Source organism: Cherax quadricarinatus, unplaced genomic scaffold (assembly GCF_038502225.1).
Source record: "Cherax quadricarinatus isolate ZL_2023a unplaced genomic scaffold, ASM3850222v1 Contig901, whole genome shotgun sequence".
Taxonomy (NCBI): domain Eukaryota; kingdom Metazoa; phylum Arthropoda; class Malacostraca; order Decapoda; family Parastacidae; genus Cherax; species Cherax quadricarinatus.
The window spans coordinates 23062-48984 of NW_027195927.1; the positions used below are offsets into that span (position 1 = coordinate 23062).

General features: G+C 41.8%; 1 protein-coding gene across 1 annotated transcript in view; it reads left to right on the top strand.

Annotated features, from left to right (window-relative positions):
* LOC138851531 (uncharacterized) overlaps window positions 1-25923 on the top strand; it is a gene marked incomplete at its 5' end in the record, with an annotated part of 111911 nt that overhangs the window by 16480 nt on the left and 69508 nt on the right. The window contains one exon of the mRNA XM_070080743.1: window positions 5037-5227. Within this exon, the coding sequence (XP_069936844.1) occupies window positions 5037-5227 (191 nt within the window). The remainder of the gene's footprint in view (window positions 1-5036; window positions 5228-25923) is intronic.

Below are 25923 nucleotides of genomic sequence, written 5' to 3' on the forward strand. Positions count from 1 at the left end.
ATATTATTACGTGAGTCAGATCACAGTCAACCAGTGTGAGGAATATTACTACGTGAGTCAGATCACAGTCAACCAGTGTGAGGAATATTACTACGTGAGTCAGATCACAGTCAACCAGTGTGAGGAATATTACTACGTGAGTCAGATCACAGTCAACCAGTGTGAGGAATATTACTACGTGAGTCAGATCACAGTCAACCAGTGTGAGGAATATTACTACGTGAGTCAGATCACAGTTACGTGAGTCAGTCAACCAGTGTGAGGAATATTACTACGTGAGTCAGATCACAGTCAACCAGTGTGAGGAATATTACTACGTGAGTCAGATCACAGTCAACCAGTGTGAGGAATATTACTACGTGAGTCAGATCACAGTCAACCAGTGTGAGGAATATTACTACGTGAGTCAGATCACAGTCAACCAGTGTGAGGAATATTACTACGTGAGTCAGATCACAGTCAACCAGTGTGAGGAATATTACTACGTGAGTCAGATCACAGTCAACCAGTGTGAGGAATATTACTACGTGAGTCAGATCACAGTCAACCAGTGTGAGGAATATTACTACGTGAGTCAGATCACAGTCAACCAGTGTGAGGAATATTACTACGTGAGTCAGATCACAGTCAACCAGTGTGAGGAATATTACTACGTGAGTCAGATCACAGTCAACCAGTGTGAGGAATATTACTACGTGAGTCAGATCACAGTCAACCAGTGTGAGGAATATTACTACGTGAGTCAGATCACAGTCAACCAGTGTGAGGAATATTACTACGTGAGTCAGATCACAGTCAACCAGTGTGAGGAATATTACTACGTGAGTCAGATCACAGTCAACCAGTGTGAGGAATATTACTACGTGAGTCAGATCACAGTCAACCAGTGTGAGGAATATTACTACGTGAGTCAGATCACAGTCAACCAGTGTGAATAATATTACTATAGTTACTATCACAGTGTGAGGAATATTACTACGTGAGTCAGATCACAGTCAACCAGTGTGAGGAATATTACTACGTGAGTCAGATCACAGTCAACCAGTGTGAGGAATATTACTACGTGAGTCAGATCACAGTCAACCAGTGTGAGGAATATTACTACGTGAGTCAGATCACAGTCAACCAGTGTGAGGAATATTACTACGTGAGTCAGATCACAGTCAACCAGTGTGAGGAATATTACTACGTGAGTCAGATCACAGTCAACCAGTGTGAGGAATATTACTACGTGAGTCAGATCACAGTCAACCAGTGTGAGGAATATTACTACGTGAGTCAGATCACAGTCAACCAGTGTGAGGAATATTACTACGTGAGTCAGATCACAGTCAACCAGTGTGAGGAATATTACTACGTGAGTCAGATCACAGTCAACCAGTGTGAGGAATATTACTACGTGAGTCAGATCACAGTCAACCAGTGTGAGGAATATTACTACGTGAGTCAGATCACAGTCAACCAGTGTGAGGAATATTACTACGTGAGTCAGATCACAGTCAACCAGTGTGAGGAATATTACTACGTGAGTTAGATCACAGTCAACCAGTGTGAGGAATATTACTACGTGAGTCAGATCACAGTCAACCAGTGTGAGGATTATTACGTGAGTCAGATCACAGTCAACCAGTGTGAGGAATATTACTACGTGAGTCAGATCACAGTCAACCAGTGTGAGGAATATTACTACGTGAGTCAGATCACAGTCAACCAGTGTGAGGAATATTACTACGTGAGTCAGATCACAGTCAACCAGTGTGAGGAATATTACTACGTGAGTCAGATCACAGTCAACCAGTGTGAGAATAATATTACTATGTGAGTCAGATCATAGTCAACCAGTGTGAGGAATATTACTACGTGAGTCAGATCACAGTCAACCAGTGTGAGGAATATTACTACGTGAGTCAGATCACAGTCAACCAGTGTGAGGAATATTACTACGTGAGTCAGATCACAGTCAACCAGTGTGAGGAATATTACTACGTGAGTCAGATCACAGTCAACCAGTGTGAGGAATATTACTACGTGAGTCAGATCACAGTCAACCAGTGTGAGGAATATTACTACGTGAGTCAGATCACAGTCAACCAGTGTGAGGAATATTACTACGTGAGTCAGATCACAGTCAACCAGTGTGAGGAATATTACTACGTGAGTCAGATCACAGTCAACCAGTGTGAGGAATATTACTACTACGTGAGTCAGATCACAGTCAACCAGTGTGAGGAATATTACTACGTGAGTCAGATCACAGTCAACCAGTGTGAGGAATATTACTACGTGAGTCAGATCACAGTCAACCAGTGTGAGGAATATTACTACGTGAGTCAGATCACAGTCAACCAGTGTGAGGAATATTACTACGTGAGTCAGATCACAGTCAACCAGTGTGAGGAATATTACTACGTGAGTCAGATCACAGTCAATCAGTGTGAGTAATATTACTACGTGAGTCAGATCATAGTCAACCAGTGTGAGGAATATTACTACGTGAGTCAGATCACAGTCAACCAGTGTGAGGAATATTACTACGTGAGTCAGATCACAGTCAACCAGTGTGAGGAATATTACTACGTGAGTCAGATCACAGTCAACCAGTGTGAGGAATATTACTACGTGAGTCAGATCACAGTCAACCAGTGTGAGGAATATTACTACGTGAGTCAGATCACAGTCAACCAGTGTGAGGAATATTACTACGTGAGTCAGATCATAGTCAACCAGTGTGAGGAATATTGCAACGTGAGTCAGATCACAGTCAACCAGTGTGAGGAATATTACTACGTGAGTCAGATCACAGTCAACCAGTGTGAGGAATATTACTACGTGAGTCAGATCACAGTCAATCAGTGTGAGTAATATTACTACGTGAGTCAGATCACAGTCAACCAGTGTGAGGAATATTACTACGTGAGTCAGATCACAGTCAACCAGTGTGAGGATTATTACTACGTGAGTCAGATCACAGTCAACCAGTGTGAGGAATATTACTACGTGAGTCAGATCACAGTCAACCAGTGTGAGGAATATTACTACGTGAGTCAGATCACAGTCAACCAGTGTGAGGAATATTACTACGTGAGTCAGATCACAGTCAACCAGTGTGAGGAATATTACTACGTGAGTCAGGAATATCACAGTCAAGTCAACCAGTGTGAGGAATATTACTACGTGAGTCAGATCACAGTCAACCAGTGTGAGGAATATTACTACGTGAGTCAGATCACAGTCAATACAGTGTGTGAGGAATATTACTAGAGAGATCATAGTCAACCAGTGTGAGGAATATTACTACGTGATAGATACGTGAGTCAGATCACAGTCAACCAGTGTGAGGAATATTACTACGTGAGTCAGATCACAGTCAACCAGTGTGAGGAATATTACTACGTGAGTCAGATCACAGTCAACACAGTGTGAGGAATATTACTACGTGAGTCAGATCACAGTCAACCAGTGTGAGGATATCGTGACGCGTGACAGATACAGTAAACAAGTGTGATTCACAGTCAACCAGTGTGAGGAATATTACTACGTGAGTCAGATCACAGTCAACCAGTGTGAGGAATATTACTACGTGAGTCAGATCATCACAGTCAACCAGTGTGAGAATATTAATATTCACAGTCAACCTACGTGAGTCAGATCACAGTCAACCAGTGTGAGGAATATTACTACGTGAGTCAGATCACAGTACGTGAGTCAGATCACAGTCAACCAGTGTGAGGAATATTACTACGTGAGTCAGATCACAGTCAACCAGTGTGAGGAATATTACTACGTGAGTCAGATCACAGTCAACCAGTGTGAGGAATATTACTACGTGAGTCAGATCACAGTCAACCAGTGTGAGGAATATTACTACGTGAGTCAGATCACAGTCAACCAGTGTGAGGAATATTACTACGTGAGTCAGATCACAGTCAACCAGTGTGAGGAATATTACTACGTGAGTCAGATCACAGTCAACCAGTGTGAGGAATATTACTACGTGAGTCAGATCACAGTCAACCAGTGTGAGGAATATTACTAAGTGAGTCAGAATATTATACGTGACATCACAGTCAACCAGTGTGAGGAATATTACTACGTGAGTTAGATCACAGTCAACCAGTGTGAGGAATATTACTACGTGAGTCAGATCACAGTCAACCAGTGTGAGGAATATTACTACGTGAGTCAGATCACAGTCAACCAGTGTGAGGAATATTACTACGTGAGTCAGATCACAGTCAACCAGTGTGAGGAATATTACTACGTGAGTCAGATCACAGTCAACCAGTGTGAGGAATATTACTACGTGAGTCAGATCACAGTCAACCAGTGTGAGGAATATTACTACGTGAGTCAGATCACAGTCAACCAGTGTGAGGAATATTACTACGTGAGTCAGATCACAGTCAACCAGTGTGAGGAATATTACTACGTGAGTCAGATCACAGTCAACCAGTGTGAGGAATATTACTACGTGAGTCAGATCACAGTCAACCAGTGTGAGGAATATTACTACGTGAGTCAGATCACAGTCAACCAGTGTGAGGAATATTACTACGTGAGTCAGATCACAGTCAACCAGTGTGAGGAATATTACTACGTGAGTCAGATCACAGTCAACCAGTGTGAGGAATATTACTACGTGAGTCAGATCACAGTCAACCAGTGTGAGGAATATTACTACGTGAGTCAGATCACAGTCAACCAGTGTGAGAAATAAAATCAGTTTTGTTTGATAAAGAATTTGACAAATATAAATCTAATAAATTATTTTTTACTACATTTAGTGATAGTCAATGAAAAATAATTTCTAAAACATCAGAAAATAGTGTTTAAAATGCAATGATAACCATTATTGCAACCTATAAATTGCTGATGTTGATGTGCATTGTTAAATTTCAGGGAATTATATATAAATCTCTAGAAATATTCTTATATAAATATTTGTAGAACTTTAGACAATAAAACTGTCTCTATGTCTCAGCATTTTCACTTTGGTTGTGAGGTCTATAGAGTTAATATAAATATTATAATTACAGCAAGTGAATACTTTCAACCGCGCCTGTTATGATGACCTAATATGTGTTGCTGACCTGAGGTCACCTTACCCTTTACCAGAGGACATCAAGATTAACAAGGCTGACATCACTCTCTATCTTGCATTTAGTATCAACTTTGTAGATAATAAGAACTACTACTCCATCAAATATTATGATATTAATTCAGGCAAGTTAGTGTTTTCTAGTGTATTTTAATATAGAATATTAAGATTTATTGACATGCCAGATTTGGAAAAAAAAATATATTCATATTATATATGCAAAGTAAACGTATTTGCTCACTATAAAAAATAAATGAGAATTGTGGAGAAATTTTCTCCAGAAGGGGGGGGTATCAGCCCCCTTCTGCCCCTTTCAGCCTCTTTCAGCCCTGAGGGGCCCAGCCCTCTCAGAATTGGCAAATATCCTGTTTACTGCTACAGCAAGTAATTGATCCCAAATGCAATACGAGTATGTGACGTGGTCAAGCGACCGCCGCTCCTTGCAAGAGTCCAGTGTTGCAAAGTGTAGTTGTAAGAGACAGTCCATCTCTTACCTTAGCAGGACAATTAAGGAAAATCTTGCTCCCACTTTATTACCATGGTAAAGATAGTGTACACTGTGTCTATGCTTGAGACAGCAAGAATTAAGCATTCTGCTTTGCTTCATGGAGGAAGTTTGGCAAGGAAGCAAAAAGTACTAGGTCAGCTTTTCCTTTATGTTCTAGGGGCATTGTAGCGGCGTAGGATGCTGTGAGGTCAGATTACTTTTCACCCTACTGGGAGTCACACTGACGCCAGGATAACCAACGAAGAACACTGATCCGTGCGTTAGTGTGAACAAAGTGTCTCACAGAACACGAAAAACACTTACAGAGAAGTGTGATCAGCTTCTTTAGTGATAAGATTGTGAACAATAAAGACAAACTTTGTGGAACATAGTGTACCAGTGTGCGTATTCCTAGACTATGGAAGACGTGGACATCCAAGGACACTTCAGCTTCTATCAAGTCACCGATACCTGTCGAAGGTGTGAAGAACACCATAGCTCACGCTACAAGAGCAAGGTAGGTTATGAATTACCTTGTAATTGGACTGCGCAGTTCTTGTGTTGCAGGGAGTTTGTAATCAACCTATAGTTGGCAGTGAGGTGCGGACTTTTGAGTCCACACAAGCAAGTGGCATCAGCAATCAGTGACTGATATATGCTGACATAACACCCCCTAAGGGTAATTTATAATCACACCTAATATACTCTATTACAGCCCGTTGGGAAGTGGTCAAGACAGCTTCTCAAGACCTCGCCTGCAGGGGCGGCTGTGTGGGTGACAGCGGTCTTATCAGATAAATTCCCCCTATATTTAAACTTTACCCTTAGCTGGTAAACCATTTCTCAACAAGAATAACATAGGTACCAGAAACAATGTTTTTTTAAACGTTCTTCAAGGAAATCTCACAACTACTCAGATAACATTACACAAATATTCATGTAACATCACACAGCTACTCAAGTAACATCACACAAGTACTCTGGTAACATCACACAAGTACTCAGGTAACATCAGACACATACTCAGGTAACATCACACAAGTACTCAGGTAACATCACACAAGTATTCAGGTAACATCACACAATTACTCAGGTAACATCACTCCCAGACATAATGTTTTACAGGACTCAACAAGACTCGCACAGCTACTGTGGGTACCTGCGTCCCACCACACCAAAAAGTCCACCATTGTACAACTGATCAGCTGGTCCCACCCTATATTCTCCAGAAACATTATGTATGTCGTACCGAAAAGGTAAAACTTGTGATTTTGGCTTAAATAGCAACGCTCTTTTTGCCAAATAAGACAAGCGAAAATTTGTGCATGCAATAATTTCGCAAAACTCATTCTGAACCCAATGAAAAAATATATTTCATTGTGTTAGTTTATTATTAAATTATTGTAAACTTATCTAAAATATATTTAGTTGGATTAGGGTAAATTAAATTGCGCTTTTTATAATAAGGTTAGGTAAGTTTTCTAAGGTTCTTTTGGTACAAAATTATTAATTTTTACATAAACATAAATAAAAAAATATCTTTAAATGAATAAAAGAAAATTTTAGAGAGGACTTAATTTTAAGTGAGTTCTTGCTAATTGACCAGTTTTACCTATTTGGCACGACATATATATATATATATATATATATATATATATATATATATATATGCAATAAGATCACAGTAAACAGGTGATTTCAGAATATGCAAAACAACCACTCTGAAAGAATAGAGAAATTCCAAGCGCTTACATGACTACTCACATTATCAAGGAACAATGAAAGCAGAGCATCAAAGGAAGGTATATAAAGGGTCTAGCCCCCACCTCACTATCAGATCCCACAACAAAGGAACACCTGACACGCGACTCATAAGAAAGGGAACACTGCAGCAGGCCCGCCGGCCCAACTAGACAGGTCCTTCACACAACCCACCAATAAACTATTCTACCCATTACTATTGTCCAATGTATTATTAAATTCTTCCCAAATTCTATTAATTATAAATGGATATAATTTATATAAACCAAAGGAAATATTCACATTGTCAAAACTGCTTTTTCTGAAACAAGATTCAATTATATTCCTGTCGACCATGGACTTGCTTGATACAACTTTCTCAACTTTTTGAAAATCAATTGGATGGTTAAAATCCCTCACATGAATAAATAGAGTATTGAAATCTTGTCCAGTTCTAATGCTATATTTATGTTGTTTTAAGCTTAGTTCGAGATTTTTACCAGTTTGATCATAATAAACTTTATCGCAAATTTTACAAGGAATCTTATAGACACATCCATCAGCATTTTGGGGGGAATTCTTTTTCAAAAGTTTTTTTACTGCATCAAGATTTTTGAATACAACTTTAATATTAAACATCTTAAGAAGAGAAGGCATATCAACCAAGTTTTCATGGTAAGGGAGAACTAACATATTTTTAGTTGAATAAGGCTGGTTGTCCCTTTTTGGATTGTAAAAAGTATTTCTAGCAACTTTAAAAGATTTATCAATTACGTTTCTTGGGTATTTCAGATCATTACCTATTTCATAAATTTTAGATATTTCCTCATCTATGAACTCTGGACTACAAACTCATAAAGCTCTCAAAAACATTGATTAGAAAACAGACAGTTTAACTCTATCTTGATGTGAAGAATAATACTGGACATAAGAACAGTTATTTGTAGGTTTTCTGTAAATTTTAAATTTGAATTCATTATTACCCTTAATAATTAAAACATCTAGAAAAGGCAATGAGTTATTTTCTTCAAACTCAACAGCAAAGTTTATAGAATGGGCTAAGCTATTTAATTTGCCAAGGAAAAGGTGTATATCTACATTTTTGGGCATAAGACACAAAATATCATCAACATATCTGAACCATTTAGCTCCATTAAGGAGGACTGTGTTAAGCAGCCTTGTTTCAAAAAATTCCATGTATAGATTACTAAGAACAGGTGAAAGAGGATTTCCCATTGCCATACCAAACTTCTGAGTATAAAACTTATCATTAAATACAAATTTTGCATCAACAATGCAAAGTTTAATAAGTTTGATGATAGTAGGAACTGGCAATGGTAAATCATAATTAACGAGTTCTTCAGATAAGAAACTTAATAAATCATCAACAGGAACTTTCGTAAACATGGAAGTAACATCAAAACTAACCACGTTAAAATCATTTAAGTCAGTCAATGAGCTTAATTTATCAACTAAATCTCTGTTTTTTAACATTAAAGTTAGAAATTTTGCCAAAAATAGGGCTCAAAATATCAACAAGTAGTCACGAAAGCGCTTGGAATTTCTCCATTCTTTCACAGTGGTTGTTTTGCACACACACATACACACACACATTATATATATATATATATATATATATATATATATATATATATATATATATATATATATATATATATATATATATATATATAAATGAAATCATGAAACAAGTGATTTTGAATCATTTACCCAACTGTGGCAGGCCAGGGCTAGACCCCACGACACATTGTCCACCTCAAGAGACAACACAACGTAATTGTTATCTTACCACTGAGCCAGCGATCCTACAAAGATGACGCATCCAGCATGTTTTTCTCGTAATCCTAGGACTCTTGTGAAATTAATCCTTGAGATACCACTTCCACGAGTGTCCTTGTTCACGAGAAAAACATGTAGCTCTGCTGGATGCGTGATCTTCGTAGGATCGCTGGCTCAGTGGTAAGGTAACATGTACGTTGCGTTGTCTTTCGAGGCGGGACAATGTGTCGTGGGCTCGAGCCCTAGCGACTAGCCAAGGATTCGAACCCATGCTCCTTTGGCCCTCCTCATGTTGAGCGAAAACCCATGATGCTCTAACCCACAGAGCCACGCAGTCCTGTGAAAACCAAGCAACCAGCCAAGCTAGGTGTGTTACCCTTGGTCTGAGGACATACAGTGGTGTGGGTGCCTCTGAGCTAATTTCAGTCTCCTCCCAGTTTGGTGTACTAACCTCAACGAGCTGTATTTTATATTACTGTGACCACGAACAAGTGGTATTGATCATTAACAACACTGCTCACCATCAGGCGGGCAAAAACATCGGTTCGAATCCTTGACTAATCACAGTGTTGTTATTGATCAATACCACTGTGAGGGAAAAGTTCAACAGATAGGAGTAGCGAGCGAGTACATGGGTGACGATAGTTTGATTGCCCGGCTGCTTGTTAAGGTAGGGTCAGTCTAGCTCCCACTATCCTCCCTTTTTTCTCCACCTGGAAAGGTCACGTGTGGGGCTCGGACCAAACAGTAATCACTTGACTCACAGCTCCCAGCACAACTGTAAGTAAAAGCCTCTGCTCCTGTTATAGTGGATATGTTGGTTGAAAGCTTCACTTTTGACCAATACTAAACTTAGTCCTTTCAGCCTTGATTTCCATGTTATGCTTTTAAATAATCACCATTTCCTTTAAATACTGTACTTATCATGGAGAGTGACTTCTTAAGCAGTAGGTAACCTTTGTCTCTTTCTAGCTTGGAATGTCAGCTCAGGTCATCTGGCAACTAAAAGAAACAGTGTTGAAGGAGACGAACTTTACCTAAGTTCTGAGACATCACCATTTTATCTGCATACCTCAGTGTAGTCAACCCCAGGCAACTACCTCTCATCTTTGCAGTGGTGAAAGACCTGCGTTCCTATCATCTTGACAGACTATTCAAGGCTAGAGACTGTGAAGAACTAGTCGTTGGGTTGTCACTCAACATCTGTGATCCCCCCATCATCAGCAACGGCTACAATTTCTACAACACGCGGTGTCAACAACATCAGACACACCAGTCTAACTGCATATATTAGCGTTGAATTCAGATATTATTTTTATATTTCATTTTTCATTTCCCTTTCAAGTAGGACATAAATTCATGTTATTTTTTTTATATTTTCATTTATAAATAATAAAATATTTATATTTCACTGTTATTATTCTTTTTCTATTCATTAATTTTCCTGAGGAGGAGCCAGCCTTGGTAATACTGACTGAAGTTGTCACAGGGCTGAGTAAGCCTTCACAAGTGGCGACCTTGCCAGGATCATTCGACTGAATCAAGATTCAACTCCATCTCGAATCTACCATTGGAACTTCAACGCCGCCCACCACAGACGGTTACCACCAGCCATGAGTAATCATTCTCTATGGTAGGACTACAGTACAGGTATTTAAAAGATATTGTGATTGTTATAGTCTCAATTTATTGTAAGTCAAGTCAAGGCAGGATATACTAGTTAATTCTGTCACCTTTATTCTTGAGCTTGAAACGATTTGGAGGAATAGACTCTAGGGACCCGAGATTTTCCAGTGACAAGTTGTTTCATTGAGCTCTGTTTATTATTTCGAGAGAACTGTTGTAGGACACTCTTGATTTCTTGGTGAGAAGATTGGATGGTCAACGGACCCCATTTTACTTGCTGTTTGGTTGGAGCTGGCGTAGAGCCCTCCGTTTTCTTTCACGCATATTGTTTAACTGAAGCACGGATCGAACCCTCCGATTTATTGACAGTTTGAGAGGAGCAGGAATTGAACCCCCGTTTTCTTTGATATACCGTTTCATTTTCCCATGGTAGTTTAAGTTATTCTTGCAAGCATGGAGGAATACTAGTTTTGGATGAACGCTGGGAGTAAGTTAGGAATAATGGGGAAAAATTTAGAAGCTTTCATTAGCGCTAAGATCCAGGAAAGAATTGAAAGAGAACTGAGAGAGAAGAGAGTTAGAAAGAGAAAGAGAGGAGAAAAAGGAGAGAGAGAGAATCGAAAGAGAAAAAGGAGAGAGATCTAATTGAAAGAGAAAATCAAGAGAGACAGAAAGAGAAAGAGAGGAGAAAAAGGAGCGTGATAGACTTGAGTGTGAGGAGAGAGCTAAAGTACGTGAGGAACAAGTTAAATTAAGAGAACTTGAGGAAAGAGCAAAAGATAGAGAAGTTGAGGAAAGAGCTAGAGAACATGAGTTAAGAGAAAGAGAAAATGATCGCGAGGTAGAGAAATCTCGCCTTGAATTAGAAAATAAAAAGTTAACTTTTACACAACAATTAGAGGAAGGAGTAATTGAACATCATACAGCTACTCCATATAGTGCCACACCTAATTGACCTCCCTTCACAGAGGGTGAAGACATAACTTCATACATAATTAGGTTTGAAAATACCGCTACCCTCTGTGAATGGCCAGCTGACACCTGGGCTACCAGGTTAGGTATGTTATTTTCTGGTACAGCTTTGAATATCTATGCAACTTTGTCGCAGGATATCATATGTAATTATAACCTACTTAAGAAGGCAACCCAGGTATGCCACCTTACAGCATGGCCAAAACTTTCAGCAGTTGCAGGTAACACTCTTTCGTTTGTTCGACTTTTGGATAGAGAACTCAGGAATTGATCACAGTTATGAATCTCTTAGAGACTTCATGGTTGCTGACCAGTTCCTGACAGCTCTTCCCCACCAGATACGAACATTCATTAGAGAACGTAACCTGATTAAAGCTGAGGAAGTTGCTGAGGCCGCTGACTTGTTTGCTGAGGCTCACTATTCCTATAAAGACCTAAAGGGATCGAACCCTAAGGGCAAGGGTTCACCAGATCTTAAGAAATCAAAGCCTCTAGTGGAAAGTAAACTGACTTCTTTTATTCCGGTTTGTCATTTATGTGGTGTTAAGAGACATGAACGTCCCGATTGTCCTTCTAAGAAAGTGCAAAAAGTTGGAAGATTTTTGAAGACTGTAATGACCAGGCACCCTTCTGTTCAGGAACAGTTAATGGACTTAATGTATCTACCATTTTACGAGACACTGGATGCACATGTATAGTCATTTCTGATAAGCTATTCCCTAACCTTAAAAAAACTCATTGCTCTCCTTTCAGACTACTTGGGCCGTACAGACAATTTTTCTACCATCCGTTGTTACATTAGATCTAAATGGTTCTCAGGTTGGTCTGAAGCCGTACTAGCTCCCATCACTTCATGCTCCATACTAACAGGTAATGTAAAAGGTGCCATTCTTCCTTCTGAGGTTGACCTTTCATCACCAAAGATGGACATAAGCTTTTCAGATCCTCTTCCTGTAAAATCAGAGAAGCCCCTCGACAGTTTAGAGGAGGCAATGTCTTGTGATATTCATGTGGGATTAAAAACCAGTGATACTACTCTCCAAAGCGAGGTAGTAGGATCACCGGTTCACTTGTTAGATGAAGGTGAGGATATCGCCTACGATACTATAAATGTCTTAACTAGGGCTCAGACCAAAGCCCAGGCTTCTCCTACTGTCCATCCTTTGACTTTCCCTGACTTTAAGCCTTTAGATATATCGAAAGACTCCTTTGTCAATTTACAACGTAATTGCCCTTCTCTTCAGAATTGCCATAATGCAGCTAGACAAAATCATGTTATCCAAAGGAAAAACTTTTCATACAAATTTCAATATATAAAAGGTATCTTGTATAAATCAGTATTCAAATTAAATTCAGATGAGATAGACTATTCCATCTTAGTTGTTCCAAGTCAATGCAGAGAGACTGTTCTTAAAATGGCTCATGACCTACCAGTGACCGGACATTTCTCGCATCGTAAAACCTTAAATAAAATTAGGGAAACCTATTTTTGGCCCAAAATGTCCTTAGATACCAATACCTATTGTAGATCGTGTAAAGTTTGCCAACTGTCATCCTTCCGTTTTTCCCGGCGAGTACCTATGGTCAAAATGTCAATCTTTATGGTACCGTTTGAAAGAGTAGCTATTGACATCGTTGGTCCTTTATCACCACTTTCATCTGGGGGACATAGATACATATTAACATTAGTTGATTATGCTTTGAGTTTCCCTGAAGCCGTTCCCTTAAAGTCCATAACTACTACAGAGGTGGCTGAAGTCCTTTTGTCCATCTTCTCCAGAGTGGGCATCCCTAGAGAGATTTTGTCTGACCGTGGGACAAAATTAATATCTGACTTAATGCATCATCTCTACCAACTTCTGGGAGTGAAGCCTCTCTTTACAACACCAAATCATCCCAGCTGTAATGGGAGGATTGAGCGCCAACATTCAATTCTCAAATCCATTTTAAGAAAACTTTGCTCCCTTAAACCTAAGGAGTGGCATCGTTACCTACCCTGTGCTTTGTTTGCCATGAGGGAAGTTCCCAGTGACTCTTTGGGGTTTTCACCTTTTGAACTTCTCTATGGTAGACAGGCCAGAGGCCCATTGTCCATCCTTCATGACTTATGGACTAATGAGGAGGTGAATGTTGAGGTTCAGTTTTCTTATCAGTTTATCTTTGACCTTAGATCTAAACTTGAGGAGACCTCTGACAGTTTTGAAAAACTTAAGCTCATCAATGGACCAGTACAAAACTTATTTTGATACTAAAAGTCAGAGTAGAAGTTTTAAAGTAGGGGATGAAGTGCTGATACTTTTACCAGTAAAGTCAAATAAATTATTAGTAGCATGAATAGGGCCGTATAAGGTATTGAAAATTTGTGGGAAGGTTGATTACCTCATAGAAGTCAAGGGGAAACCTAAGCTTTATCATATCAACAGCCTTAAGAAATGTTACCGAAGAAATGCGGTTAACTGCCTGAATGACTTTGATTTAGTTTTTCCACACAAACTTGATAAGACAATTGAGGAATGTAAGGTGTGCGTAATTGACACCTCTAACGTAGACTATGACAGAGAACTACATGACTTGGTGACTCTTGACCACTCAGGTGCGACAAACACTAATATCAATGAGTCTTTGGATGACCATAAGAAACAGGAACTACTTCAATGTGCGGGTAATCATTCGTCTCTCAACCTGCGGGCTGAGAGGACGCTTTCTGAGCCTTCTCCTGCTTACACCTGGTGGCGTAACCGTGTACTACAGTTCGCAAGATGGCGGATCGTCAGGGTAGAAGAGTTGAATTCATTCGTGGCTCTCTTAGTGGTGCAACGATGCATGTCTTGTTGCCTACCATTATTCGCGACGTCTACGGCATCCCCACCGAGGAATTATATGGTGTGGCTCTCAATGGGATGTCGAGGATTTTTGTGAAATTCGCAAATGCCGGCTTTTACTCCAAGATTGTGGAAGCTTTTCAGGAGAGAAAAATGGCGGTGAATTCAGCCGTAGAAGTATGTCTGCATGACGTCTCCACATACGTCACCTGGGTCAAAGTAAGGAACGTGCCTTTCTAGGCAGAGGAGTATGATCTTCGGAAAGTTTTTGTTAGATACGGCACGGTACATGCAGCGACCAAGGAAGTGTGGAGGGAGGGCCCATATGAGGAGCTCCCAGAGGGCTCCTTCAACCTCAAGATGAATTTAAAACAGCCAATTCCATCTTACGTTCATCTGGAAAACTACAGGACCCAAGTTTTCGTTCACTATGCAGGCCAACGGAAGACATGCAGGTTATGCAACTCCTATGACCATATGGCTGCTCAGTGCTCCAGACGCCTGATTGTCCACATCCGGGAACCTTCTCCTGTGGTCCTAAGAACCGAGGCCTTCGATCTGGGGATTTGTTCCTCGACTGGACAAGGAACTAAGCTTTGGAGTGAGGAGGTACAACAAGAGGAAACGCGGTCTATGGCGTGTGCCACCCTGTCGGTGGACACTACAAATGTGCCCATGCCATCTGTGTGGCCTGCGGAGCCTGTGGAGTTGTTACAGGAAAGTTTGCTGGAGAACGTGCTACACGATCTCCTGGATGGGGCAGAGCATGGCCCAGACGTTCCACCGGAGTGTCAAGAGGTGATGAAGGATGATTCGCCGAATATGGGGGACCTGGACGTAACTACATTGACGCGGTTGCATGAGGTGGTGGTGGAAGTCCACCAGGAGGCTTCGTCTGGTGAGATGTGTGTGGAAAGTGGTTCCCGCAAACGGACGGCAGGAGTGTCGGATGTGGACGAGGTCCTGACACCGGGACAGCGTCCAGGGAAGAAATTATGGTCGAAATTGAAAGGGGTTGTGGCAAGCGCCCAGCATATGGGTAGGGCACGGGGGGTGAGGGGGGCCTTGGGAAGTCAAAGGTCAAAGAAGGTCAGTGTAATGTACGTGTGGGAACGGGAAAGACCCACAAACATAGAGGAAAACCTCCTTTTGTGAATTCAAGTGTGTTGCCATCAACCTAAATGGCCTGTGGGCGGAGGTTAAGTGTGTGTGGATGGAGTGGTTTTCGTGCAGGTACGCTGTGGATGTATGTTTCATACAAGAACACAATTTAAAGTTTGGGCGAGAGTTACGGTTAAAAGGCTACCGAATGTATGTTAGCAGTTCTTTAAAATTTAAGGGTGGGGTAGCTATAGCAGTGAAGGCGTCCAGCCCTTGGCGTGTCTTGAGATGGGAGGAGGGGGGAGGTGGGAGGGTGGTGAGGGTAGATGGGTACTGGGGTGAGGAGAGGGTTTGTTTTATTGGAGTTTACATGCCTGCAGAAAGCAACTCTAAAGTTAAAATAGATTTCGTGAGAGAGGCTTTAACGTTTTACACTCGGGGTTTGCCTTTAATTATGGTCATGGGTGGGGATTGGAATTACGTTATCCACCATAGCAATGTTGAGCCGAGGGGGGTGGGGTGCGTTTTACCTGTCTTAAGGAATCTGCTGGGGGATGCAGGGGTTTATGATGTGGTGGGGTGGGGTGGATGGTGGTGGAGCAGACGTTCGTTCACAGGGGCTATGCAGCCCATCTGGATAGACTTTATGTAACACAAGGAATTAGAGTTGGGCGCATACAGACCCTTGATGTTGGGTTTTCAGACCACCGTGCATTGCTAGCAGACTTGGACTGGGATGGAATAATCAGGGTTTATCCAGGTTATTGGAAACTGAACGTGCGACTATTGGAGGGGAAGGGGGATGGGTCCGCTTTTCAGGACTGGTGGAGGAATCTCTGGGAAACGCGACGGGCGGGTGAATGTTTGTTGGAATGGTGGGAAATGCGTGCCAAACCCGGAATAGCGAGTTATTATAAGAAGCGGGGAAGGAGAAGGCGATGTGGAGGTATGGGCTACAAAACTATCTGGAGGGGTGAGAGCAGTAGGTATGACGACATTGAACATCTTCGTAGTCGCCTTGCAGAAATTCACAATGAACGTTTCAATGTGGTTAGAGTCAGAATAGGTATGAAAGAAGTGCTATGGGGTGGCAAACTTTCGGGTTGTGTCTTGCGCAAATTTAGGATCAGACAACAGGCGACGCCCTCTTGCAATTGGAAGTATGTGCAGGTTTGGGTGGTTACCTGCCGGGTCAAGTACTCCTCACCACGGACAGCATGAGTTTTTATGCTGATCTATGGTTTGGGGAAAAGCTACGGAGGGAAGTAGGGGGGGCCCATGCGGGTGGTCTGGTGCAAAGGGATTTCAGAAAAGTTATAAATGACAGGGATAGGACGGTACTAGAAGGTAGAATTCGAGTGGAGGAGGTAGAGGAGGCGATTTTTAGTATGATTAAAGGAAAGGCACCAGGTGTAGATGGCATTTCAAATGATTTTTATAGGGTGCATTGGGGAAGCATTGTTTGGTTGATGTATTGAATTGCATGCTCACGGAGGGGAGGTTAGGTATGTCACAAAGTACGCGGGTAGTTGTGTTGGTGCCCAAAAAGGGAGGGTGGAGGGGTCTGAGTGCATATAGAGCAATATCTCTTATGTGCTCTGACTATAAAATCTTTGCAAAAGTTTTAGGAAACAGAATGAGGAAGGTTATGGGGCCGGTCATTCACGAGGGACAGCTAGGCATACCAGGTAGGAGCATGAGGGAAGGACATGTACATATTAGGGAGTTTTGGGGGGAATGTCAAGGGGGAGGTGTCCTCGGGCTTGACTGGCAAAATGCTTATGACTGTGTTGATAGAGATTTATTGAGGCTTATTTTATTGACGCAGGGTTTTGGAGAGGGGATTGTAAAATGGGTTGATACCTTGTATGCCTCGGCTATGGTACGAGTACAGGTAAATGGTAAATTGGGGCAGCTGGTCTGTATGGAAAGGGGTTTGAGACAAGGGTGCCCCCTCTCCCAGCTGCTGTTCGCTTGTATGCAAAACCCCTTTTATGAGCTGGTGGATGGTGGTTTGAGGTGTGGAGCGCTGAGCAGTGACCATGCAGCACGTGTGGTCGGGTACGTAGATGATACCACGATTTTGTTAAAAGGGGAGGAGGATTTGCAGACCGTGAGATGGATTGTTGAGTTTTTTGGGGCAGAGACTGGCATATGCGTCAATAAGGCAAAATCGAAATTATTGGAGGTAGGTACATGGGGGAGGGGGGGGGGCGGTTGGGCGAAAGATATGGGCGGGCAGTCGTTGTGCAACTTAAAATATGTGGTATCGTGTACATGGCAGATGAGAGGGAGGGCCGAAGGGTAAACTCTGAATTGGTGGTTAACAAGGCTTTAGATCGACTTCGAGGGTTAAGAGCTGGGGATGTCTCATTGCAAAAGAGGAGAGTAGTGGTTAATACACTTGTTTATAGTAAGGTATGGGGTGTGGCTGAGGTGTACCCTTTAAGAGACGTGAATATTCAGGAACCATAGAGAAGGGTCTTACGTTATGTTTGGGGTTTCGGGAGAGCATGGTTAAGTCTGGAGGTTGTCATGACTCATGTTCGTCGTGGAGGTATAGGTCTCTTGGCGTTGGGGCCACGGGTGAAGGCCCTCTATGTAAAGCAGAGGTTTCCCAGGGCGGGCGGTGAGAAGGGCATCCGGGTGGATCAGGTAATGATCGAAATGCATAAATGGTGGAGCGGCAGGGGATTAATCGAATGTGAGGACATGTTGCATTTGTTGTTAAGATTGAGAAATGCCCAACGGATCCGAGTGGGGCAAATGGTCAGCATTTGTTGTTGTGGGGAAATTGTGCAGGGATTGTCTGTTTTTCCGCTGTATAATTGGGGGGAAATATGGGATGGGTTTTGTAAACTTAAGTTGGTGCCGAGGGTTCGTGAATTGGTGTACAGATTTGTCATGGGGATTTTAGCATCAAAATCGGTCTTAAATAGGATGGGTTCGGTAAAAGAGGCGGATTGCTTATGCCGCGGTCTAGAAGAAACAGCTTTTCATGCGGTCTACTTTTGTGATACCTTGGATAAAGTTCGTTCGTGGTTGGGGCGGGTTTTTAGATTTTCTTATATAATGCTTCACGTTTCTTGTTTTAAATCAATTATGTATATCATACATGTATACTGTGTTTTAAGCCAATTATGTATACCATACAAGTATACTGTGTTTTTTAAATAAAATATAAAAAAAATGTGTGGGTAAATTCTCAGATGTTTTTACAGATATTCCAGGTGTCACCTCCACGGTAGTCCATAAGATTGACTTAGTCACGGACAATCCTATCAAACAGAAATTATACCCAGTTCCAGTTCACCTTAGGGATGCATTTGACCGAGAGGTAGATAGATTATAAAAACTAAAGATCATTGAACCTTCAGTATCTGCATATTGCTCACCAGTAGTCATGGTTAAGAAGGAAGACAATTCATATAGACTTGCTATTGACTTCAGAGGACTTAATGCAATAACTCGGTGGGATGCATAGCCTATGCCCTTAATAGATAGCGATCTACATAAATTTTGACTCTTCTTTCTTTTCAGAAATAGATATTGCACAAGCATATCATCAAGTAATGTTAGATCCTTCATCTAAGCAGTACACCACTTTTCCCACCCACCAAGGACTGATGCAGTATACAACTATGCCCTTCGGTTTGGTAACTGCCTGTGCTACCTACGTGAGACTGATGAGAAAGGTCTTGGGTAATATGCCAAATGTTTCAGTTTATTTTGATGACATTTACGTATTGACATCCACGTGGGGCGAACATATCCAAACATTAACATCAGTTTTACGTAGGTTACGCTCACATGGCCTCACTGCCAAGCCGAAGAAATGCTTCCTTGGGTATAACAAGACTTAAGAAATCGTAATGACACGATTGCAAATAAACCATACCCCCGGCCGGGATTGAACCCGCGGTCATAGAGTCTCAAAACTCCAGCCCGTCGCGCTAACCACTAGACCAGCTAGCCACAATAAGATTCATCCAACTAGGTATATTTCTACACCATAGGAAGGTTAGCACAGGCACCTCTGTGACCACAAATGCAAGTTTTTACAGACGAATCTCCAGCTAGCGTGGCCGTGACGAACTCTAGCTCAAGGGACTTGAGCTAGAGTTCGTCACGGCCACGCTAGCTGGAGATTCGTCTGTAAAAACTTGCATTTGTGGTCACAGAGGTGCCTGTGCTAACCTTCCTATGGTGTAGAAATATACCTAGTTGGATGAATCTTATTGTGGCTAGCTGGTCTAGTGGTTAGCGCGACGGGCTGGAGTTTTGAGACTCTATGACCGCGGGTTCAATCCCGGCCGGGGGTATGGTTTTTTTTGGGTATAACAAGATTAGATATCTTGGATTGATACTTTCTAATAATTCTTTGCAGCCTCTCCCTATTAAGATCAAAGCTTTATTAGAGTTTAAATTCCCCAAATCCAAGAAGCTCATGCGTAGCTTTCTTGGTTCGGTAATTTTTTATGCACGGTTTATCCCCAACATTGTGTAAGAATGGTATATAATACCGACAAGATGAAATTAAGACACATGTGCAACATCTGGGTATCTTTATTGTAGACGTTTCGCCATCCAGTGGCTTTATCAATACAAATTCTAGGACATAACTTGAAGACAGTAGAACTATATACAGAAGATGAGGTAATCAGTCCCTCAACCTAGGAGTAGGTGCGAAGAGCACCATAGTCGTGGAGATTCTGAAGCAGAAGAAAGGAGCCTGGCGCTTATATAGTAACGTCAGGTGTAGCAGACGAGGGCATATTCACTGGTAGGCGGGATTCCCCAGTGGAAGTAGGTCCTTCCCAAAGAGATGGGCTAGTTGTAGTATTAGTTGTCGTAGCCGTGAAGGTTATGTACATGTCCTCAGAATCAAGATTCAATCAGACACTGCAACATCATGGAATCTTGATTCTGAGGACATGTACATAACCTTCACGGCTACGACAACTAATACTACAACTAACCCATCTCTTTGGGAAGGACCTACTTCCACTGGGGAATCCCGCCTACCAGTGACTATGCCCTCGTCTGCTACACCTGACGTTACTATATAAGCGCCAGGCTCCTTTCTTCTGCTTCAGAATCTCCACGACTATGGTGCTCTTCGCACCTACTCCTAGGTTGAGGGACTGATTACCTCATCTTCTGTATATAGTTCTACTGTCTTCAAGTTATGTCCTAGAATTTGTATTGATAAAGCTACTGGATGGCGAAACGTCTACAATAAAGATACCCAGATGTTGCACATGTGTCTTAATTTCATCCCCAACATTACCGATCTTACAGGCATCTTATCCAATTACCTTAAAAAGTCTGTAAAGGAACCTCTTGAACTTTCCGACGTAGCTCGAGAAAAGTTTAATGAGATTAAAAACATCTTCTCAAAAGACCCTGTACTTAAGATCCCAGATATTAATAAACCGTTTTGTTTAAGAACTGATGCCTCCAATACCAGCCTAAGTGCAGTGTTACTACAATACCATGATGGTACACCCTTCCCTGTATGCTTCCTAAGCCAGAAACTCCTTCCTGCAGAAACGAGATACTCCACCATAGAAAAGGAATGTTTGGCCCTTGTGTGGGGTATCTCTAAGCTTAAATTTTATTTACTGGGAAAAGAGTTCGTTTTAGAGACGGATCACAAACCTTTGATATACCTAGAAACTTTTAAGGGAGCCACCAATCGCCTCTTGAGGTGGACATTAGCACTCCAAGCTTTTAAGTTCCATATTGTATAAATCAATGGTTCATCCAATTATTTCTCTGACTGGTTAAGTCGGGACAGTCAGTAGAAGATTTTTTTTTTTTTTTTTTTTTTTTTAAATATACAGTATACATGCATATCACACATTGACGGAATTACAATACATGAAACATTTATAAGAAAACATCCTTGTAACTAACGGATGACAACCTACCCCTGAACATACATAATAAAATTGCCACTAGCCAAAAACTGACATTTATATTCATATCTTGTATGAAACTGTATATACAAAAGTTTTTATATATAAACTAATGCTTTGGCCTCTTACTGTACATTGTAATATTAGCATTTTATGTAACTAAACATTCCGTAGCTATTCATCCCCTAATTTTGTATGTTTTATTTAGTATACAATATACATGTAATCATACATGATTGACTGAAATCACTAAACATGAAGCTATAATAAGAAATACACCATCCTTGCAACTAAACGATTTACTACCCACACCTGAATATACGTAACAAAAAATGCTACAAAACTTGCATATATAAACTCTGTATATGTAACTGTAAACCATACATGAAAAACTTGCATCAAGAACATAGCACTTAACAAAAACAGTACCAGGGTTGTGACCTAAATTAATATACACTTTAAATGTACCAAAACCAAACATATATAAATTTTTACATAAAACAAAGTGACATTAAACAATAAGTTGATACATGCCTCCTCTCACCACACACAAGGTACACAATATGAATAGTTTGAAAAAAAAAAAAACGTAATCCGTATGTGTATATAATCCTATCTCATCAACCTCCATTCAGAGATGAGCCCTTAATAGGGCAACGTTCAATGCTGTCTCCTATAACTAAACATTCTATTACACCCCCCCCTCTTCTCCCTCATTTAGGCAACCACCAGTGTCTCTCGGCAGCATACAGTTCCCTGTCACTCAGTCTCCCAGCTGTACATGAGCAGATAAGCCTGTCACATCGCAACAGTATCTCAATCACAACAAACCACACCCAAGCATTCTTACTGCATACATGCATGCAATACCTCTAAACAATAATATATACCTCAACCCTCTGACAGAGGTGTGATGGTAAGTGAGCAAGCATAGCAAGGCGTTATATACACAGGGGGTAATACAGTCATCCCTTGGGACACGCATACAAAGATATAAAAATAAATTCTGCACTATCAAACTGGATCACACACTTAATCCAGCTAGCATCACACGTACCTCCTGACACCTACTGACCAGCTAGCATCACACGTACCTCCTGACACCTACTAACACACCGAACCTTCCCTCGTTTACATCTAAGCCATACACCCACACCACACCACACGCACATACGCACGCACGCATGCACACACACACACACACACACACACACACACACACACACACACACACACACACATTCACTCCCGACGGCGAGCCCATTGAAACCCCGGAAGACATTCTCAATCCTTGCCCTAGCCATGACAACCCCCCCCTCCCCACTACAAAGCGAGTAAGATCCCAATAGTTAAACTACGATAACCTACGGGGAAGGCTCCCTCCCACCGCGATCCATATATTTCCCTGTTCCTGAAAACCGTCCTATAAAAGGTAGTTGCCAGTACCCGTTTCCTCGCCACCCAATCCCCATTCCCACGCATACCCCACGACTCGTACACAAAATCAACCATTAAATATGCCAATGCACATTGTGTACTCTCTGGCACCCCTCCCACATCCAAAACGAGCGCCCTCAACACCGGTATGCCCCCCCCTCCCACTAGCCTGACAATCCTACTCATCCAATCCCTAACATTCCCCAAACATTCGCAAAAATACACCGCATGATATGCCGTATCCTCGCCACCACACACTCCACACCCACTCTCCTCTACTATTCGCCTCGCCCGCAGGACCGCTCCTGATGGCAAAATGCCATGCAGGAAACGGAACATAACCTCCCGCACCCGAGGTCTGAGCTTCAACTTACGAAAACGACACCAAATATCTCCCCATCCATACATGGGGTATATTCCCTCCACCGGCACCACCACCCGGCTCCCAATTACTCTCGCCAAAGCCCTTATGCGAATCTTGCCAGGCTCCCGTAGGACCATCAGGGTACGCAGCACCTTCTCACATTCCCTCAACTCTGCACCCACATACCACCTCTGCACTCCCTCATACAGAAGCTTTAACCCCCCCCCACACCCGACCCGTACATATTCCCTTCGTAAGTAAACACATTTTACCCAACGCCGTAGATCCAATAACCCTAACCCCCCCTGACGTACCGGCAGCATTAAAACCTCCCTCCCCAGCCAATCACAGCCAGAACCCCATATAAACCTAAACACCTGCTTTAAAATTATCGTAATTCCTTGCCCCGTTAATGGGTAAACTGCCGCCACATGCCAAACCTTACTGTATAGTAACGTGTTTACCACGATGGCCCTCTGCAACAATGTCAAATGATACGGCCACAAACTCCCCAATCTATGCTGCACCCGTTCCACAATACGCTCTGAGTTCACCTCTCTCGACCACACTTGATTCTCCATAAACACTATTCCACATATCTTTAAGCTATCCACCACCCTCCACTCCACACTAGCATCCCAATCCCCCTGCCAGTTCCAATTTCCCAACTTTAAGAAGCAAGATTTCTCCACATTAACCCTCATCCCTGTAGCCTCCCCAAACGTACGAATGACCTCTCCCACCTCTCTTAAACTATTTCCCTCCCGCACAAGTACCGTCGTGTCGTCGACGTATCCTACAATCCCCGGCCCACACCCCACTTCCCCTGTCCCCAAGCCCCCACAGATACGTGCCTCAATGAGTCTGTAAAAAGGGTCTTGAACACAGGCAAACAGGATTTGAGATAGTGGACATCCTTGCCTGAGACCCCGCCCCATACACACTGCTTCCCCTATGCGACCATTAATTTGCACACACACCCGCGCCCCTCGATACAGTGTCTCCACCCATTCCACAACCTCTTCCCCAAATCCCTGCTTTAGAAGGATCTGCCGCAAAGCCTCCCATTCCACACGGTCATAAGCTCCCTGCCAATCTAAAGCAAGTAAGCCCCCACCTTTTCCCCCCAAATCCTCTACAAACCCCCTAAGACGTCCATGACCCTCGACCATAGATCTGCCAGGCAACCCATATTTCCCTCCAGATACGACATGCCCCACGACACATTTCAGGCGATTTCCCAGTATTTTCGCAAACAATTTGTAATCCGCACAAAGTAAAGATATCGCCCGATAATCCTTGAAGTCAGTAGAAGATTTGGTGCCATATGCGACTTCCACGTGTTAAAACTTTTTCCTCGCCTATTCTTCTTATACTCCTTGACTATAAGTCTTGGTATGGGGGAGTGTGAGGGAAAAGTTCAACAGATAGGAGTAGCGAGCGAGTACATGGGTGACGATAGTTTGATTGCCCGGCTGCTTGTTAAGGTAGGGTTAGTCTAGCTCCCACTATCCTCCCCTTTTTCTCCACCTGGAAAGGTCACGTGTAGGGCTCGGACCAAACAGTAATCACTTGACTCACAGCTCCCAGCACAACTGTAAGTAAAAGCCTCTGCTCCTATTCTAGTGAATATGTTGGTTGAAAGCTTCACTTTTGACCAATAATAAACTTAGTCCTTTCAGCCTTGATTTCCATGTTATGCTTTTAAATAATCACCATTTCCTTTAAATATTGTATTTATCATGGAGAGTGACTTCTTAAGCAGTAGGTAACCTTCGTCTCTTTCTAGCTTGGAATGTCAGCTCAGGTCATCTGGCAACTAAAAGAAACAGTGTTGAAGGAGACGAACTTTACCTATGTTCTGAGACATCACCATTTTATCTGCATACCTCAGTGTAGTCAACCCCAGGCAACTACCTCTCATCTTTGCAGTGGTGAAAGACCTGCGTTCCTATCATCTTGACAGACTATTCAAGGCTAGAGACTGTGAAGAACTAGTTGTTGGGTTGTCACTCAACATCTGTGATCCCCCCATCATCAGCAACGGCTACAATTTCTACAACACGAGGTGTCAACAACATCAGACACACCAGTTTAACTGTATATATTAGCGTTGAATTCAGATATTTTTATATTTCATTTTTCATTTCTCTTTCAAGTAGGACAAAAATTCATATTTATATTTCTTATATTTTCATTTATAATTAATAAAATATTTATATTTGACTGTTATTATTCTTTTTCTATTCATTAATTTTCCTGAGGAGGAGCCAGCCTTGATAATACTGACTGAAGTTGTTACAGGGCTGAGTAAGCCTTCACAACCACTTATATGTGATTGTAAAAATAATGAAAGTAAATTCAATAATCGTGTAAAAAATAGTTAATAACTTATGAAGTTAACAGGATTTTGAAACCAAGGTCCTGGACCAATTGTTTGTTTTCGTGATCTTTTAACTGCTGCTCCCAGGATGAGTATATGGCGACTCGCTTTTATAATGATGGATTTGGGTTGACCTTCAACAGTGTGGGTAAGGAATGACTATTACTTATAT